We start from the raw sequence: 21,537 nt of genomic DNA, 5'->3' as shown, positions 1-21,537 counted from the left end.
CAGGGTCGTGGGGACATAACTGACGATTGTTCTTCTTCCTTACACCACACCGACTTGTGCTGAGTACACACACACAAACGTGCTGACAAGTTTGTTTTTAACAACAAAAAACGTTTCCCAGCAGAAGAAAAAACATCCTAATTCCAATTCACAACAAAACAAAGATCCAATGGCACTGAATGCATAGAGAGTTAGAAAATAGGCAGGAAAGCTGCAATATCAGAAGTCCAAGCAGCCGCATTTCTATACCAAGGACCAGATGGATGGAAAATACCCTTCAAAAACAAGAGCTGCATGAATAACCAAAAAAGAAACAATTAGTCATGCGGAAATTATCTCTAAAGTATCTCTACAGCTTTTTATACCTTTACATTAATAGGCTAGCTTCTCTGAGGTTGGTAAATTATAGCGTGCAGTGTTATTGTAGCCATGTCGGTCCCAGGATATTGGAGAGACAAGGTGGATGAGGGAATATCTTTTATTGGACTATCTTCCATTGGTGAGAGACACAAGCTTTTGAACTACACAGAGCATTATTTCCCAGACCTGAAGAAGAGCTCTGTGTAGCTCAAAAACTTGTCTCTCTCACCAGTATAAATTGGTCCAATAAAAGCTATTACCTCACCCACCTTGCCGCTGTATTAGACAGAAAGGCTGAACTGTAGACACAACACTCTGTTGAAGAGCTGAATTTCTTCTTGTCAAAAACTTCAGTCCCATAGGGAATTAAACCAACAGAATTTTGAACATGATCAAAAGGCAGCACACCTCTTCACTTTATCTATCTTAGCTACTTACATGCTCCTCCCCCATTACCATCCTAAAATGTTACTCTCCATAGTCATGACTACTGGAAGAAGAGAATATTGTGGGTCCATTCTTCTTAGATGACTTCTGTTTTCTTCCCACTTTAGGTCATCTTTGTTGTAGGCAAAAATTAGTGCATTTCTTATTTGTTTGCTTTGCTTAGTTTCAAATCGTTGCAAAATAATTATGCTAAAAAGTAATGTTAAAATTTTAATTATTTTTTCAATTCTTTCAAATCCCATGTGAAATAACACATGAACAATTTTTGTTTTCCAGGTTAAAAAGCTAAGTTTTTAGTAATCAAGTGTCCAGGATTTATGTAAAAGTTAATATGTTCACCACTGAGAAAAAGAGAGTCAAATAAACTATACCCACGTGCTGACATGCACCATCAGCTGTATCTTCAGTGCAGGTTCCCTCTACCAACTCTCCTTTGGGTCTATAGTGGCTTTTAAACAATAATATTTATATACAACCAAGGGAAGTGGCTCCTCAATGACATCAATAGGAAGAGCTGCAAGCCGCTCCTTTCTACTGCTGAAGAAGGCTCCCCAAGGAGCATGAGCAGATCCCTTGTTGGTGATGTATAAGCTGTCTAATAGCAATGACACTATGTCTTCTACTTGGCCAGTACATATCCTCCTCAGCAAACTGCCCAGGGGCAGGACAGCCAGCCATATCAGGGGATTTGGCAGGGGGGTTAGACACCAAGGTTTGGAGATTTAACACAATCTCCCCACTGAACGAGGCCAAAATCTCGTGTATGGCTGTGCAGAGCCTCGTGTGTGGCTGTACAGGACTCAGTGCAGCTGAGGGGAGCACACAGTTCCTTACTGCTTTCCAGAGCACGCTCCAGTCCCTGGTGTAAATTACAGCAGCTCTAATGAATGTCATCTGCCAACAGCCCCAGAGGGTCGTTTTGGCAGCTAGGGACCAGTGGAACACCTGGGTACCCAGCCTTGGCACTGACCTCATGCTCTATACTGGAAGCCAGGAGAGGGATGGATGGGTGATGTGTAGGAGCTACTCCAGTGACTTTATGCCACCTGAGATTCCCCTATGCAGAGAGATTCCAACAGTGACTAGGAAAGCCAACGCTAGGGCTGCGTGGCCCTGCTGAAGCAATGGGAGTGCAGCACAGAAGCTAGCACCGTGAACTTTCATTGCAGGAAGTGACAGTAATTCCTAGAGGAGTTGGACCACTGTTGCTTCCCTGTCACTGTAAATCTCCTCAGTCTGCCTTAGTGCTGTCAGCCTGCCCCGGAGAGGAGGTGCGGAAGTGCAGGTACAGCAGGAGGTGAGACACGGGGCTCAGCTCAGCCTCCAGCATGCAGAATTTATGAATCTGCGTTACGTAACTCACCGGCTAAATGCAGCACAGCCCGCTGTTTATGCTGCTGAAGTTACACTAGCAATGGTGTGTAAACCAGATCGCCAGCTGGTCTAAATCAGCATAACTCCCCTGAAGTCTGTTCCACTGACTTTACTCTAGCTGGGGATCTGGCCCTGTGTCTGTAGCTTTGCTCAATGTTGCACACAAAATGCACTCAAAAAAGTCCCGAACAAAACACGCAGCACCAGCTCTAACCCCTCCCAGTTAACTGCCTAGACTGGGCTATGCAGGGTAGGTGTAGCCGGGTCAGGCCTGGGATGAGAGAGAGACAAGGTGGGTGAGGTCTTATCTTTTATTGGACCAACTCCTGGAGGAGGCTAGGCTACGCAAGGCAAGACACTGCTTTTCTCACACTAAAAAGAGGTCACAAAACCTTTGCAGGGTCTATAAAATGTACAGTCAATAATGATAACAGTTACCAACTATAACAGGGCAAAGGAATACAGGGTCAGGAGCACATTAGCAAACATTGGAAGGGGAAAAGGGAATCAAAGGACAAGGACTTCGATAGCCTTGCCCCTTGGATGAGCGTGGATCTACTTCAAGCTAACAAAAGAGATGTATTTTAAAGAAGTCACCTCATTTCCATGCCATTAGTACACCTCATTAAACTGGAACACAGTCTGGGAAGTATGGCACTCTTCGCATTTACAAATACGGCCCGGGTTGCTCTCTAAGTAGCTTGGGAAACACTGCTTGGCTTGCACAGTCTGTCTTCAAACAGGAGCTAAGTACCCAACACGGGGAGGGAAAGCCAGGAGAGAGCAAGTGCTGTCTGCAAAAATCCTCCCTCACTCTCAGCACCCTATTCCTGAGGTTCCGTTGCAAGGCCTCATGGACTCTGCTCCAGGAGGGGTGGCTACCTCATTAAGGGATAGGGTACAGAGATGATGTACGTCCAGCCTTCCAACTCCTTTCCCAGCCCGCCTGCTCATTGACCCCCTCCGCACTTGGAGATCCCCAAACCTGCAGAGCACATTCTGGGGGAGCTAAGGCCAGGAGGGAGGAACATTGTCACAGAAGCGCCTGTCCCTGCTCCACTCCTTTCTGTACAGCAATGGGAGAGGGCCCTCTCTGGCCGAGGGTCCTCTCTGTGCTTAGTTCAAGGAGGAACAATCAGACCTTAAGACAGCAAGACAACTGCCATTTATTAGCACAGAAGGCAAGAGTTATCATTGTGCGTTCCTTCACACCAGCGTGGATGTACAAACGCCCCCAGATTAGAATGGTAATGACTTACCCCCACTTTGCACTAACATAAGTGACTGCCTACGTGGGGTGGAATCAGGCCCAGGGTGCCTTACTCCCCACAAAGGGCTCCCAAACTTATTCCTTACTGGGGACCACTTCTCAAATGGAAATGCTCTAGGGAGCAACCTCCCAGATCTCAACCCCCTGGAGAAACGGTAATGCTCATAGGATGGCGGTCATCTTAGCCAGCACCTTGGGGTTGGGTGAAAGCATGAGTCTAAAGACTCTGTAGCTGGGGACTTAAGAGAACCACGCCCTCTTGAGCAGGCACAAAGGGGGACTCATAACACACACTGACTGGCGGGTTACATAAAAAAGGTCTAAGGAGACCAGAAGAAGAAAATGCACGGCCTTCAGGGCACTGTGTCTGCCTGCTGGTGTCCTTTCAATTCCTACTGGTGCTGTGTGACTCCTCTCTTTAGATGTCAGACTTTACATTTACTAATCCTGGATGTCTCCTTGTTGACTGCAGCCCTAAATCAATCCACGTCCCTTTGCAGTTTGGATCTATTCTCCACTGCATTTGCCACCTTCTCCAACTAGGATGTCCTCCACAAATTTGATCACGGATACATTTTATACCAACAATACACTCAGCAAAGAAAACCAGGGAGCAGCTACCTGGCATACAGAAATGTGTTTCTTTTCTTTAATTGGTCAAGATAATCCTTTGAGAAACCCCCAAAGAGTCTGTGAATGGGCTGCAGTGGGAAATGTTCGTGTCTGAAAACTGATTGATGCTTCATCATTGTTGATATTGGGCATCCAACAGCATCAGGACATTTGGAATACATACTGTCTGCTGCACTCTTTAAACAGGACATTTTTATGTTGATATACTAGGGCTTAAGCAGTTGTTACTTATGTGCATAGCTCACTGTGCCCCATCTGCATTAATAATCCTGATCTGACAGAAGGATCAACTAATCGGCCTAATGGTCTCCTTCTCCATTACCCTGCCCATTGGCACAGATTCCCATTGACACCAAAGTTCCTTTGCACCACCAAGACACTCTAAAAGGGCCAAATAAGTCTTTTGCAAATCTAATTTCTATGATTTCTCTACATTGATGCAGCAACATATAGGTTCAGGTTTCTAGGACTTTGCCTCTTTGGTTAACCACTTAAAAGTGCTGACTGATAGCACTCTTGCACATTCAAAGACATAAATGGGAGCTATAACCTTCTGTGCAGCAGGCAAAATGAACCCCTGACACTACTTGTACCTGACAGCCCATTCCACTTTAGTATCATGCTTCCAGCCTGGAAGCCCAGCCAGGCTGTGCTGAAGGTTTGTGAGCTGTCTTAGGACTCAGGCAGTATTATCATTGCCACGATCTGAGAGGTACTTGGATGTACAGCAAACACTGTCTGTCAAAAACCAAGGAAGAGGGTGCTAATCTTTAAGGTATGGCTTTAATATGCTGCTACACCCATTTCAGAAAATGAATAAATTAAATAATTTCTGAGGTGTTCACACCCAGCATTCTCATCAGAAACTACTGGACGGGCAGCTCTTTCAAAAGAAGTCCGTCGGCTGATGTAGCAGCAATCCAAAGTCAAAAATCAAACTGCGGCACTGGTATACATGTAAGGATGGATCATTCTCTCCCCTGAATTATATTCTGTACACTCTGTTCCTTAGACTTAGGCCCTGGATCCTGCAATCAGCAAGAGGGTCAGCTTGTGTGGATCTGATTCCAGGGGGGCCTGGTGCATATGGTGACACTGAGTCATGGTGGACAGCAGTCATGCTCATTTTTCTTTTTAAAGGGTGCCCACTTTTCTACAGCGCTCAGAGTACATTTCCAGTGTTAGAGAGAAGAATATAACGATTCCCCGTAAAAAAAAATAAATGGCAGGCATATGGTTATAACCTTGCAAATTTTTCCCCAATGTGTCCAGGGCATTCATGACAGAGCCTCACTGCTATTTAGCAGTCAGCCCGGCTGCATCTTTTGAGAGCAGTGATTTTTAAAGACCTTCTGAAAAATGAAGATCTTACGCAGCGCTCAGTTGTTTGAAGTACATATTATCATGCTGTTTTATTTGTCTGCTTGAGAAGATGCTTTAAAATTATTCATTAATCTCAAGTATAAAATCCCTGCCTAGTTCTATCCTCCTAGTCCTCTGCCTCTTGTGGGCGCCTGTTAATTAAGAAGCTGCTATTGAGCATGTTTTTGTGGCCTATCTTCTCTGTGCAAGCACCCTACTTAGAGAAATTATCACCTTGTTGCTGTATTACAGTAAGTCATTTTATTTTTTTTTAAATTTTTTTATTTATATTGTTTTTGCTGTGAGCCCAACTGTCAAAAGGTTAGCTTGTGTGCTTTATAGTTATGTGCATGGACATTTTGCACAGACAGTGGGAAAAAGCTGGTCTCTCAAAATCCTTCCACATGTTCATTTGCATTTAAAAAATAAATGATAGGCAAGCTCCTTAAATTAATAGTCAATATTTGCTCCCATTCATTTAAGATCCACAACTTGTTAACATGGCACATGGCCTTAAAAGCTGAAATGCGTGGTATGGTTAATAAAAACCTTTTCCTCGAGGTGATTACTCACCATCATTTCTAGCTGTGGTTCCGAACGGTGAAGCTCGGAGAACATCCAAAATGTTCACATAATACCCGAATAAAAACAAAAAACTAGTGATTATCATGTAAGGACTGAATCCGGCAGCTGATAGAGCAGAGGTGAAGGATCAGGCCTGTTCCCTTTTATGACTGTTGATGAGCAACTCTGGATTCCTCCCACAACATGTTTCATTCATTAAATTTCTATAGAACATTTCTAGCTCAGAATAAGAGAGCGTAGAGGACCTGATTTAAAGCTCACTTAAATCACAGTGGGAGTCTTTCCATTGACTTCAATGGGATTTGGATCAATCAGTCAAAGTGCGATGTAATCCCACTGATCAAAGCTCTGAAACAAGGCAGTGAGAAAAAGATTGTGGTTGCAAAAGAAGACAAAGTTTCTTTGACCTCAGTGATCTCTGGGAGCACAGACTATCAGACACACCTATGTAGAACTGCATTGACTTCAATGGAGTATGCTCATGCAGATCTGATTGCAGGATTTGTGCTGAAGAGAGTAGAAATGCATAGACTGTAAACTCTTTGAGGCAGGGGCCATCTTTTTGTTCTGTGTTTGTGCAGTGCCTAGTACAATGAGGTCCTGGTTCATGACTAGGTCTCCTCGGTTCTACCACAATACAAATAATAAACAACAACATTACCCAAATCCTGTCTCTTGTACGCCAGGCCCAGGAGCAAGCAATAGGAATTTCAAATGTACTTGCAGGTGCTGGGAGCTAGTAAGAATACGTAGCTAAAATTAATGAATATATTTGCAAAAATATGGTTTTCATTATAAATCCAGAAGCACATCTCATCTCTGTTTGCAATGTACTATGCTTTGGGGTTTTATTGGTTTTTGGGGGGGTTTTGTTTGTTTTTATAAACAGCTGCATTCTAGTTTGGATGTGCACCTTTTGTAGCTTCTGTAACTGGTTCTAGCTTGCAACAGCTTCTAGAATAGCTTCACAATAGATCTCAGTGTGTGATCCAAATATATTTACATTAGCTGACAAATTCTGCATATACTGATGAAATGCACAAGAGACTGGTAGTGATGGATATTATATCAGCATTGTATATTTTATGTTTGACAGATTTGATAAATAAAGACGTGCCAGCCTCCAGTTTTGGCCTACATCTAATGCTGAACCAGGGATCTTCCAGAGCTAATAGCAGGAGTTTCTACAACTTGAATTAAAGAGCCAGGCTCTGCATCTATGGGCTGTAACAGACTCACATGCTCCATGAAATGGGGCCAGAGGGAAATGTGTAACTAACACACAGTGAGCAGGGAATTAAAGATAATGTGTGAAATTCATCCCATTCATTCATAATTCCAACAGAGTAACTAGTAATGGTTTCCCAGAGTGAGAAGTTACAAGTATTTCAAAGTGTGCATACGAATACTATAGAATAACATACATTGGCCAGTTTGTGGTCTGTATACCAGTGTAACTGCGTTAAACTGAGCCTTGTTGACACCAGTATTACAAAGCTTAAAATGTGGTCCTGTATTTCCACTTTGAGATATACTGACGAAAAATGCTATATACAAGCTGGGTATTATTATTAATAATAATAATATCTCCAGATTCCATTTAAATGTATATGTCAAAGTAAATTAAGCAAACAGTATTTGGTGTGATTCTTAAATAAAATTCTTTAACTGGTTTAATTATTGAGCACTCTCTGACAACCACCTAAAAGAGAAAAAGGAAAAAGATAACTGGTGCAAAATGTAATAGTACGTCCTCAAGAGAAACTGAAAACATACACAGGCTTAAGAGAACAGATGTATACATTTTTACACAAAAAGTTTTTTCCAATTTGCACTGCAGGCTAACTGAAAAAATAAGCCACTTATAACAAAAATGGTTTAAAAAATTCAAAATTACAAATTTTGATTCTACTTTTCATCAACATTTCAACAAACAAAGGATGAAGTTGTCCTGAAAATTCTAACCCATTCTTGTTAGAAACCTCTAGGTTTTATAATGAAAACACAGTTTTGTAACTAACCAAGAAACAAAAAATTATACTATCCTTTTAGGGAATGACAGCCAAGAGAGATACATTCCATGACTACAGCCTTCTTGCCTGTCATATTCTACCTTCTACCTCTTATAGTCAGCTTTCTATCTTCAGTTTGGAAGTAGATATCACAGTAGACAATTATTCTGTAAGGGCCAGACCCAGCAACAGTCGGAGTTAATGGAAATACTTGACTTGACCTCAAAGGCCTTGGATCAGGCCCTAAGTTAACTTTATTGAGCAGTGGCAGAATTATCAGTGTCAGTGAAGCTTCGCAGTGAATGAAATCACAACACACCTGTCCATGTGTGTAAATGCGAAAGTTGTTATCAGGGGCTTTGTTAAAAGGAGGCTCTTTCTATTCTAGGACAGAGCAAAAGAGAAAAGCTGGCTGGGAAATGGAATGTCCCTCCTGAGGAAAATTCTGATGGGGGGGGAGGGGCGGGAAAATTTCCCTGAATCAAGATAAAAAGTAAAAGGGAGGAAAAATTCAGTTTCTGGAGAACCGGCTTGCACCCAGCTGCTCAACTCTCCAGGCAGCTGACTCTTGGGGCTACCTGATTCTATAGGCAGGCAGCTCCCTGGGTTGGGCAGCATAGAAAGGCAAATGGGGTGCCTAGTCTGGCTGGCAGGAAACCCGGAAGACAGGTGGCATGCCTGGCGGGTTTTTGTCAAAAATGTTGAGGGAATCGACATGTTCCCGAGGAACATTTCTATTCCATCGAATCAGCACTGGCCAATGAAAAAGTGTTCCATCAGAAATTTACTGGCCAGGTCTAACAACGAAGTTTACTCAAATTTTGTGAAGGATACATCTAGCAGAAAAAACAAATAGCACAAGTTCTTCTCCTTTAGCAGTGACTAGGTGTTTACTACAAAAGCAGTGTCAGCTTTTAATGAAAGAGACATCATCATTTTAAGAACCATACTTTTCTCTGAAATATTTTACTTGATTTTGTTGCAAGCAACACCTAAGATTACTAGCACCAAAAGACATTGTGGGAAAATGATTTCCCCCTTGTTACTTCAATGTCTTTATTTTGTTCATTCCTGGAATGTGTGTTACTAGAGCATCACTTCTGTTATATGTACAAGTGGAAGGTTGTAAGGGTGTCAACTATTTTAATACCATCTCTTTAGGTACACTTAGATGTATCATGCAGATACAAATCACACAAACACCTAGAATAAATAAGTAAATACATAATCAGAGTATTCTTTCAAGTCACTTTTCCATAGGATACGTATGTTTTTCTTGTTGGGTAAATAGCTTTTCTCATTAAATCTGACCAGTTGTGCTTAATGCTGTATACTGCACACACACTCCCTTTGCCATTTTCGTGTCAGTGCAAATGTCTATATTAGCTTAATGAGTGTGAGTAGGTGAACTCTTTAAGCAAGGTGAGGAAGAGAAATAACATTTTTAGCCACTGCTGTTACCTGGGAATCCAGGAACAGACAACAGTCTGATACGAAACTGAGATTCTAAATGTTGACATCCTCTATAGCTGCCTATGTCCTAGGCACATTGTTCATTGAACATTGGTTCAGAAACCAGATCTCAGTTAATTGCTTTCCATTTGCAGCAAAATCAGAACCTAAAATATTCTGGGCCTGACCCAAAGCTCACTGAAGTCAACAGAAAAACTCCCATCAACGTCAGTGGGGTCAGTTTCTCAGTAAAACATAACATTTCTGATGCTGATCTTGCAAAGTCATGCTTAAATTTGCACTCTGTGGCTGTGAGTAGTCTCATTGACTTCAATGGAACTACTCACAGGGTGCAAACTTAAGCCTGTTTCTTCTGATATTAATTCTACAATAGCCAGTGACATGTTAATTAGCTTCATAATTGCCATAAAATAACATATTCCATCATCACTTTATGGCAATTCATGGAAACAAACGTAATTTGCATTATGATTGTTTTATCTCATGGAAACCACAGTTAACTCATGTGATTATTGTTCTTTACACTCCTGCAAAAACACATTTCAAATAAACAATTTTATTTTGGGATGGTAATGGAATGGCTTATGGTGAGGAGACAGCAGATGTTAATGCTCAGAAAGGGAAGGAGATGGATTATTACAAATATTGGTATGAACATGTAAAAAGGGATCTTCTTTGCATGGGAGGATTATAATCAAGGAAAGAGTTGCAGAATAATTTTTGTAATATGTTTGTCTTTGAAAATGGAACATAATCATCCAACTGTCTCAGAAATGTTATTAAGGATTACAGGGGAGATATATATATGCACAGAGCTACAATGTGAACTGTATTTAACAGAATTTCTTCTCTAGTGGATAACCAATATAATCTTTTGAAGAATACAGAAATGCCTTAAATTCTTTCCATAATTTCAAACCACATCAAAATTCTTCCATTAAAAAATAAATAAAGGATTGAGTGTCATATGACGCTTCCCCCATCATTAGTGATTTTTTTATCATGGTTTTCAGCTAGGGAAAACAAATGCGACGCATAATCAAGTGAACACAAAGTAAAGAATCCCTATTCTTCTTTATTTTTATGCTCAGGAAAAGCTGTGACAGTTTTGTGCAATGTGGCGAGTGATTTATTTTTAATGACGATGAAAGGATATAACCCTGTAAATAAATATGTAGAGGCTTTTAGAATAAGCAAACAAACAAACTTGGCAAAAGTAGCTTTAAAACGGAGAGCTTCAGCTCAGTCTAATTCTTCCTCCAAAATCAATTTTCGATTTCTTTATTACTATAAGATCACATCCCATATTTCCAGACCATAATCCTACTGGTGAGTCTCAGTTACCTGACTCCTGATCATTGTGCCAAGTTTCAGTTACATTTCCATGCAGCAAATATGGAACACTTTTCTCCTAAGATCTCAAAGCTTACATCTCCATGCTTAATCCTGAAATTCAGCTACTCGTGCTTCCCAAACATCTGCCTTGTTTGGCAGCCAACACCTGTCCACTTGTGGGGCTCATCAGGAGAGGGAGTTTGCAATATTAATATTACACATATATCCTGGGGCTATATGATTAGAGTGTTTTATGCCTCTAAAACTAATAGGCACAACATTTGTGTAACCAAAGTCCCTTGGTTGCATCAGTACAGAATTTCAGTAGCTAGCACAGCTGGCTATAACCTCAAGAGAAAGAGGAAGAATTATTCATTCCTACCTGGTTCAGTGCAGTTCTTGACATATCGATTTTCTGTCTCCTCTGGGATCTCAGTGGCATTCTCCTCAGTTGCCTCCAGTGGCCTCCTCCCACTCCATTTATCGTTAGTTTCCATAGGATAGCTCAAGACATCATAACCTAGAGGAAAAGGGCATGAGATGAATGCTCTTGCTCTGAGGAGGATAAAGAGGCTAGCGCCTATGTTGTACAAAGTGACTTGTGATTCTGGGCACCCCAAATTGAGACACTTTAGAAGGGCTCATCCATCCGAGCGTGGGCACTCTGAATCTTACGAAGACCAGGACCATCTAAGGTGTGTCAAGTTGAGCACCCAAAAATTGGGGCATCCAGAATCACGAATCAGTTTAGAAAATTTAGGCCAAAACGTCTTTGTTCACAAGCAGCCCCAAACGAGGTTAACACCTTAGACACACACACCAGCAAGGGCCAAACTCATCCATAGTGTAACCTAATTGACTTCAATAGATTTATTCTAGGTGTGAATTTGGCCCAAGAGTAACAGAAATGTCTTAAATTTATGGAGTAAAATTCAACATTTTCTTGACAAAAATCTTTTCACTCTGTGGACATCTCAGCATTGTGAGGCATAGGCAAAAGTCTATGAAATCGGACACATTCCACAAAAAACTTAGCTGTTTCCCGTCTTATTTCCAAACAAAGATGGGAAGTGGACTGCAGGCACTCACATTAGTGTTCACTCTGGTCCCAATCCAGCAAATCACATAAGCACATGCACATAAGCTTGTGGGTAGCTCCATTGAAGTCACAGGTTTGATGTTAGGCTCAAGGGTGCTGCTCGATCAGGGCTGGTGTAATGCAGCAGGGAGCCTGTGATGTGTTGCATAGAAGTCTTTTAGCTTTATGGGAACTTTTGTGAGTGAACTGAATGTCTTTTAACAGTCAGCAAAGCTCAGCCTCCCTATAAAAAGAATGATCTCCAAAGAGTGCAATGGGAGAATTTAATGGCTGGCATTATTCCACGTGCCCCAGGAGGGCGGAATGATATTACGTGGTATTTAGATACCATTTTAGAAACAGGTTAGAGAGAATTATACCCACAGGTATTTCAACAGTATCCCATCAAGTCAAATATTTCAATACCAGCCCATTTCAGGCCTGATCCAATGTCCACTGAAAATCAATGGAATGGTTCCGTTGACTTCTATGGACCATGGTTCAAGCTTTAACTGCATCATCCACTATTCTAACACAAAACACATATATTCCTTGCGTCCCAAGAGCAGACGCTCAAAGAGGGTTGTACAATGGCTGCCGTTCTCCCTGAAAGCCTCTTGATGAAAGGAAGCTTCTCAAATGGCTCTGGGACCTCATTCTACCCTGATCCACACCAAATACAATTTCATGGACATCTATGGAGTTCATAGGGGGTAAGCCAGGGCAGCAGTGGGCTCAAGAGTCATTTGAGTAGCTCTCCTTTCAGAATGTTACAAAACCAGCCAGGAATATCTACAAATATTAGGGACTCTTACTCAGACATCACGTGAAACCAGGAAACTGGGTTGAACCCTGGGCCAATCCTCAACTAGTGCAAATCACTCTACCACCACTTAGGTCAGTAGAAAAAAATCATTGCCATATGAATGAGGTCCTGAGTTATTAATTATCATCATTGCCAACGTGACAGGTGAATGACACCGTTTCAACTCTACCTAGGAGCGTTGGTAGATAATGCCAGTATTAAACTTAGAAAAAGGAGAATCCATAAAGCACTGAAATACAGTATTAAGACATGATGTTGCTCACAGCCCTAGTCATGCTCCCTCTGCTGGACACACACTGGGCTGCAGTGTTTGGGTCCTCATAAGTTACACCTGTGAGCTCATGGAGGATCAGTCTACCAATGGATATTAACCAAGATGGTCAGGGATGCAACGGCATGATCTTGGTGTCTCTAGCCTCCAATTGCCAGAAGATGGGAGTGGACAATAGGGATTGGATCACTTGATGATTGTCTTATTCTGTTCATTCCCTCTGAAGCCCCTGGCACTGGCCATTGTCAGAAGACAGGATACTGGGCAAGATGGACCATTGGTCTGACTCAGTATGGCCATTCTTATGTTCATATGTTCTCTAAGCTTTCGCAAGTCTCAGTTGGCTCCAGCCACCTGGCACACTTCCTTAGTACAGACACTCTGTCTGCTATGCCTTCACAGAAATGAGGCTCGGCAGTCCAGCTGTCCTAGCCCTGCAGGACCAGTCTCCCTACCCAGATTTCCCAGTAGCTTAAGCATGCCTTTTCCGGAGCTCCACTTGCAGTTACTCTGGGTTACAGTTCATGTCTTCAGGGATTCGTAATAGTTGCTGCAGGTAACACATGCATAGGCTTTGCAGAGTTTTCTAAACACAATTACTCTTTATAGAGCACAGAAGACATACAGACCCAGATAAAATAATAAACACTTATACATGATTCCCTGCCTCAGTTTCCTCACCACTCTGGAGCATTCTTTGGATTTAGGGGCAGAGCCCTCTGCAGTGGCCAGGAACTTTCTCCTGCAGCTCATGACTTTTCCTCCAAATGAAGGAGTCTCCCTCTCTGCTCCAGCTCAGTTTCCTTTGACCTTGGCTGGTTCCACAGGTAAACAAGACCCCTCTGCTATGAGAGCATGCAGTTCTCTTCCTCTCTCCTGCATAAGATTCCTCTGTGCCTCTAAGTCCTACCACCAACACCTGGTTCCTTTGCTCTCCTCCTGGGAAATGCCACTTTTCCAAATCAGCTCTCCTTGCAGACAAACTTGATTCATAGACAGACACCCCAAATTATCACGCATGAAGTGGGAGTTTACAATCGTGAAGGAAAAAGACGACAAGTTGGCCACCAAACTAATTGTAATTTGTGCATAATAAATCTGAAAATACAAACAATTCACAATGGAACCCTGACTCCTATGGGTGCTTCAAGCGTATCCGGCTCTTTGTAAATGCTCAAAAACAACCCAATGGACCAAAATCAGCAATCATTTCCAATTTAATGTTTTGGGTCCATCAGTCATTCACGTCTTTTCAGACTACAGGATGGTTTCAATTCCATGAATATTATGAGTAACCTGGTGAAAGGTAACATTTTGTTATTACTTTTGTTTCCTATTTTCCCTCTTCCTCTTTCCCAATGTCTCTCTCCACTTTGGCTTAGAGGAGGTGCTGCTAAATGAAGCTCTATTTTAGCAATGTCAACAAAAACATTTGGTCATTTTCCATAACATTCTTGGCACGACACTGCCCAGTCCTGCACATTTCATGTTGGTCTAATTAGCTGAGAATGCATGCTCACATGTTAGCTACATGCATCCTACAGAGTTTCCAACTTTGCGGGAAAATATTGTTTTGACACACAGGGGTGCCCATTGTGTACACACACATACGTCTCCTACCAAATCCTTGAGCCCCATTTAATGAACAGCAAATGGAATTTAAGCTGGGTTTCCATCACATCTGTACATCTTTATTTCAACAGAATCCAGCCTCTCTTTAACTTTGGTTTTACCAGTTCTACATTTTACATATTATCCTAAAGATGCATATAACTGCAATTAGTCTCTTGCCCCCTAGTGACAGTGTTCAAGAGCTATGTCATTTCACCTATTGGAGAGGAGGTGTGATTTTGTATCAACCGAGGCTCTTCTAGACAACTAAGAAACTACAGCCTTGAATCTGCAAGAGAATTTCAGCGCATGGAAGGGTCAGCTCAGAGGCAGGATCCTTGTACAGGACTGGAGGCTACACTATGGTAGCTTCAAAAGAGAGCCCTTCCCTGTCCTTCTCAGAGAGAAGGATGGAGGGTATGTGTAGAAGAGTGACTGGGTGGTACGCGCGGCCCCTTCATAGCTAGGCACAGCACTGCAGGGCCTTCACCAAATGCCATTCAAACCTGCTGGTGGCAGAGGTGCCAATTTTCTAATTGCTGAAAACCAAACACCCCAGCCCCACCCTCTGCCCCGCCTCTTTCCCCGAAGCCCCAACTGCCTCTTTCCTGAGGCCCCACCCCTGCTCGCTCCTCCCCCCCCTCCTTCCATTGCTCACTCTCCACCTCCCCGTCACTCACTCCCCTCTCCCCTGGGGGGCTCACCTGCCACCTGCCGGGCTAGGAGGAGCTGATGTGGAGCCTGCCTACCCAATAGGGCACAGCAGAGGAAGGTCCCCGGAACAAGGGTCCGGGGTGGGGTTGGTCCCATACCAAGGAGCCAGGGCCAGGGTAATCAGGGCACGGCAGGGGTTGGTCCGCAGAGCAAGGGGCTGGAGCAGGGAGGGGTCAGTCCCTATAGTGAGGGGCCAGGGTTGGGGCAATCAGGGCACAGCGTGGCAGAGGTGGAGGAGACAAGTTCATCCCCCCTCCCAGCAGGGGCACCGGTAGCTACCTTGGAGCTGGACCTGGAAGCCAGCCACTGCTCTCCATCAGGTGTCAGCAGCAGCTGCTGCTCTTCCCACCCTCCAGTGGCAGAGGCCAGTTACAGCAGGTAACTGGACTTTTAAGGTCCGGTCAGCAGTGCTAGGTTCCGTGGGAAACCGGACACCTGGGAACCCTTGACCCACTGTCCAAACTAAATGCAAAGGAACATGCACTCTTCCAGACTTGCTAGCCACAATCCTTACCGAGTTTTTTACTGCCCTCCCAGGCTCTGCAAAGTTCCTTGCTGCTCTTCTATAAAGTGCTGCCTCACTGGGCTTTCTTCCCTAGAGGATAGCTCTTCCCAAGCTCCTGACCCTTGGGGTTTTCTCCCAGACCTGTTTCAAGAGTTTCCTTCACCCATGCTGTCCTTCTTCCTTCAGGACCAATCCCACTGCCCCAGTTACCTCCTGTAGCTCCTCCCAAACGGGGTCTCAATTTTAATTAAACCTGACATGCCCTCCAGGTGCCATCACGTGCACTAATTGTACTCTCTAGCTCCCCTTAAACCTTTTAGTATCAGTGTGGGGTTCATACAACCCATCACAGTATGAGAGAGAGAGAAAAAGAGGGAGAGGGCTAAACAGTGAGAAAAATACAGCAGGAGGGATCATCAAATCTTTGTCAGGGTCTCGGAGGACAGTGAGGATTAAAGAAAAGGTTTCTTATGTGGGGAGCTGGCCACAGCCCCTATATTTAGGTTACTTGATACTTTCCATTATAAAAGATTTTGTGACTTTTTTTTAGATGCTCTAACATCTCCACTGTTTGCAACAGGCTTTTGAAATTCAGCAAGGAGAAATCACCGGGGCCAGAAAAGTGCCTGAAATTCCATTTTGTGTGTGAATGCATTATGACACCGTTTAATTATATGATCACCTACTGTTTTTACCACAGGACCCCATGTCATTCAATCCACAGGGTAGATACACGCAAGGGGGCAGAATTAATTTCACAGGCAACGTTAAATCCGTCATTTCCTAACTTTTGAGCATTTAACTTTGTAAACTAAGCATCAGTATTTTACCTTAGTTTGTGTGTGTGTAATAACTACAGTCATTCAACACACTTTATGCCCTTCCGAATGCACTGTTTCCTAATTGTTTTGTCTTTGAGTGACCTTCAGTGAGTTAACTGTATAAAAATATCATGGATGGGAACAGATTTTAATCCCACCACATTAGTTCAGATGAATTTTGTGACTGCATTTACAATAGCACAGCATTAGTCTTCATTTTTAATAATAAACATACTTCTATCATCTGAGCTAAGCAGTCTGAGATCCATACAAAACTTGTTTTCAGAGTGAAGGGCTTATTTTCTGAGTAGTTACTGTTTCATTCTCCAGTGGGGGGGAAAGAGGAAAAAACCCCATCCTCTTTCTAGGATTTTTATTCCCCTAAACTCCTGACAGATCTCTTCCTTCTCCTCACAACACAGAACAGCTTTCTTGTCTCAGAACTTGGACCTATCCAAAAGGAAAACTAAACATAAGTCATTCAGAATGAGCTTGGGAAAAGCTCCATTTGGCAAGGTTACTCAGTTAGTAAAAGGATCCCATTCTGCACTCACTTAAATGGATGTGCGTAAGAGCAGAATTAGGTCCAGCTGAAATTGATGAAGCTATGTTGATTTACAGCAGTTAAGGATCTGGCTCTGAGTCTCCAGCTTTAATCAGGTCAAACCATCTCAGAGCTGAGCTTACAACCTATGGACCAAATTCCACGGTTAGTTACTCGGAGGTAAATAGAATTTGTCTGTATAAATCCAGGGAACATAAAAAGGAAAGGTGAAACGAAAACCTTTACTAAAAGTTTCGGCCCTTTAAGACCCTTGCCCATGAACAGAATGCACACCAAGATTTTAAAATTCCAGAATAATATATTTGATGGTGTAATTAAAAAACAGCGTTGCTGCTAAGGCCCCAAATTGGGGTTTTGCATGTCCCCAGTGCATCCTGAATTTGGACAGGAAGCAGCGTGAAGCTAACTCTGCCTGAAGTGGTTGCAATGTCATCAGTTGTAGTGAAGAGAATGCAGAAACCTGGACTTGTGTCTTGGCAGATTATGAGAAAGTGGAACTGACTCTCAGCTCTGGTTTTACCTATGAGATGCTGATGGTGTAAAACACTGTCAAAACTGGCCTGTCTTTTGCGGTTTAGGGAGATCTGTGCAAGAAAGCAAGGGCAGGGTAGAGATAAGAGGAAACTCCAGAGGTAAGTCAAGACTGGGTTTGCCCACGAGTCTCTGTGAAAGTGAATTAAAATAAACCAAATTAAGGTCACTTTAATTCTGAGTAACAGCATCCACACAGGGGTTTAATGCAGTTTAACTAATCCACTTTAAATACACGTCATTTGTTAATCAGATTAATTTTCCTGAGTGTTCCTGTATAGACAAGCCCTAAATGATACAGATAGCATATTTGTGTTTAAATTCTTGGAACTGCCAAATTGGGGTGGCAGTCTTGTGAGAGCAAGCTCTATTATGAGATTGCTGATGCATTCTGCTAATGGTTTCAAAAGAGAAATACAGTGAAAGAAACTGCTAATCAGGTCGGAGTTTTGGGTAAAGGTTTTGGGTGTCTTATTTCATCCAATGTTGTTATAGCTGTGTTGGTCCCAGGAAATTAGAGAGACAAGATGGGGGAACACAAAGAGATTCTACTTATTACAATTTAGGGACATAAGGCCTTAGAGAATGGACTTTGGGAAATATAAAGCTCAGAGAATACTGTTCTCTAGTTCCCTCAGTAACGGATAACTAGAATGTCTTTTTACTCCCTCACCTTTTCTCTCTAACATCCTGGAACCAACTCGGTTACAACACCACTGCAAACAACAGTGGAAGATATCAAATTTTGCTGTCTGAAATGGAAACTCTGAAACATTAAGAAAAAGGAAAAAGCAGGAGTTGATCCAATAAAAGATATTACCTCATCCACCTTCTCTCTCTTATTTTATTCAGACAGGCTCTGTCTATAGTACACTGCTTGAAATATCATATACACACATCAAAGTACCCTGTACGCTGTCTTTTAATGGATTAAGTACATTATTTTAAAGTAACGTGCAATGTACTTGTGTCTCTCAATTACAAAACTGATCTCAAGGATGCCTATTTAATTTCAAAATCAGACCTTAATAGTTGATCACAGACTTAAAAGAGTCTTGATGATAGCCTTACTAGGGTCTCGGAGATGATACCTGTTTATGTTTTGACAGGTGCAAACCAAATTTGGTCTTGGGTCTCTCTCTCTCTAAGGTGGATGCCATGTGGCTCGGGGGCAGGGGTGATTTTATGTAGCTAGTCAATGTAACTATCATATTAAAAAAAGTCTCTGGCAAGGGGAAGGCAAGAAGATTATTAATTTGTAGGGGATTCTAGTGAATTTTCACTAGAGATAAAAACTAACTGTGCCCATTACTTAAATGGCCAGCTGAGTAACCACCTGCAAATATTCCCTAATAACCAGTCAGCTACGTTTTTAGGCTACTATAATATCCCTACACAGAAGAGAAAAAAACTGGTTTCTTTATTTTATCTCTCTAAAGACCCTGCACTCTCCTCACCGCTTTTAGTATTAGTTACCTCTGTTCTGGTAGTCTTTCCCCAGGAACTGCACCTAGGCGTGCTGGGAAGGTTTGTGTGTTCCAATGACCTGGGGGAGGTATGCCAGCATGAGTTTTAATTCCCGATAGGAGAGGCCTAGGATAGACAGGGATGGTGGAGCCTTATTTGTGCCCTCAGCAATGTTTGAAGGATTCAGATTATAGTAGTGCCTATGGGGGTGGAGGTCACAGTCAGGGATCAAGCCTCACTGCACTAGGCACTGTACAGTCCCTGCCCCTTAGAGTTCACAATTTGTACATAGGATTAGACACAGCAAGTGGATAAAGCAAATAAATGGGGGAAAGTGCAAGGTAATAAACAGGGAGAATGGAGACATTCACGCTCTCTGTGCTTATTCCAAGTGTTAAAAATAATGTGCCTCACATATAAAGAATTGCTCACCCCACCCTGACAGCTAGATCAATCTCAAACCCTTCAGTCATCAGCCCAACCCCTCTGCAAAAGCCTGGGATTTGCAGCTTGCCTGGAGCTTAACAGATCTGGGCTCTGGAAAGCTAGGGGAGTGACCTCCAAACTCAAGGGACCCTAAAAGAGACAGTCCTACCTGCAACACCCACCCTTTGCAATAAGGCAGCTCCTCTAAAGCCCTCTCTGACAGCCTCTGTGGCAGCACGGCCTGAAGGAAGTGGTGGTCTTCCATGTAACCAGGCCCCAAACCCTCCAGGTTTTTAGGTTAAGATGAATGCTTTCAATTCCACCCAACGGCCTGTTGAAAGCCCACACGAGCCCCGCTGGTGTCATGTGCTTCCAACATGAAACTCAACACAGTAAGTGAGCCACGGGCTCTAGGGGAATATCCTTCCCTCTGATTTCAGTGGGAGTGCACATGTGGCTACAGGGCTGGCTGTGGGATACAGAGAGTACTCAAGAGCCAGAGAGTAAGCTTGATTTTTGTGTAGCTCTCCTAACTGAGCCTGGGCTGTGGACACACGAACTCCGGGCTGCCGGAGCTGGAACAATGTTCATACAAAAAGACAATAGGCCAGATCCTCAGCTGGTGTCTATCAGGATAGCTCCCTGGACTTCAATGGAGTTGCACTGATTTACGCCAGCTGAGGAGCTGGTCCAATAACATTAAAGTGCAGTAGAGAGAAGCTGACAGGCCAGAGGATGACCCAGCTGAACAAACAAAAGGGACTGATTTGTCACTCTGGCATTTCAAAAACATAATGCATTACCACGAAGGACTTTCCAGTGTTGGCAGGTATCCTCAGCTCTCGCTTACAATAAACTACTTTCTATGCAAACTGAGATGCTGCTGGCAGGAGCCGAAAACAACACAGCTTTTCTAAGCCCTTTTGTCTTACTCTCTCTCGCCTCTATTTTTTCCTCTTCTTTTTGTCTCTCTCTATTTTTTTCCCACTTGGCTCGTTAAATTATCTCCACCTCCCTAAAACTTCTATAATAACTACAGCGATTACCACAGCACAGTATTCCTGCGGAGAATCAAATTGAAGCAACCAAGAATAATCTCATATGCTGACATCAGCCAGCAAACTGCTGGGGGTTCACAGCAAAATATCCCACAGCGTTTCTCCTTAATATGATTACTTTGGCTGCATTAATTGGAGCACCACACCATATGTAGTTACCATTTCATTTTTATTCCGTGTTAATTTCACTTCACTCCTCTCAAATTACTGCTTTTGTTCCACTCCCCCCAACATTTATAGGTGAGAAGTGGTAAATAATCAACGGCCACCTGGTCAGCTCACACACATCAGTTTTTACAGGATAATCTGAGCTCCAGATTGCATAATCATTTCATAAATCAATTATTTCACTGTAGTCTGAGTTGGGGGATGTTTTCTTTCGTAATCACTGGCAACACTGTATAACAGTCCCTGCCTTGAAAACCTTAGAAAAGAGCGACAGAAGGTGGGATGGGAACAGAGACACAGAGGGATGAAGTGACGTGTCCAAGGTCGCAGAGTAGATCAGGGACAAAGCGAGGCATAGAGCGCCGCTCTCTTGACATCCAGCCCAGTGTCTTACCCACTGGACGACACTGCCTCTAAGCTCCTGTTTGCAAGAAACTTGGAATTTCCACAGTTCTTCAAACCTACTCTTCTAGGGCCCTAGAGATTTTGCAATTTTGCCTTTGATCACTGGTTAACTGTGAACTGGAAACCTGTCAAAATAATGTCTCCATTAAGACAAGAAAAGAAGCTGAAGAAAAGGAGAAGTAGCTTCATAAGCACAGTGATAGTATAAACAGATGATCAAGAGGTACCAGGTTTAGCAAA

General features: G+C 42.8%; 1 protein-coding gene across 1 annotated transcript in view; it reads right to left on the bottom strand.

The window, feature by feature from the left end:
• Nucleotides 1-21,537, bottom strand: part of SLC24A3 (solute carrier family 24 member 3) — a 329,684-nt gene that overhangs the window by 274,163 nt on the left and 33,984 nt on the right. The window contains exon 2 of the mRNA XM_067532815.1: nucleotides 11,234-11,371. Coding sequence (XP_067388916.1) covers nucleotides 11,234-11,348 — 115 coding nt within the window. The 5' untranslated portion in view covers nucleotides 11,349-11,371. The remainder of the gene's footprint in view (nucleotides 1-11,233; nucleotides 11,372-21,537) is intronic.

The sequence above is a fragment of the Emydura macquarii genome, unplaced genomic scaffold (assembly GCF_026122565.2).
Source record: "Emydura macquarii macquarii isolate MOO-44397 ecotype Brisbane River unplaced genomic scaffold, CSIRO-AGI_Emac_v2 contig_3305, whole genome shotgun sequence".
NCBI classification, from domain to species: domain Eukaryota; kingdom Metazoa; phylum Chordata; order Testudines; family Chelidae; genus Emydura; species Emydura macquarii.
This window is presented reverse-complemented; position numbering and strand designations above follow the sequence as displayed.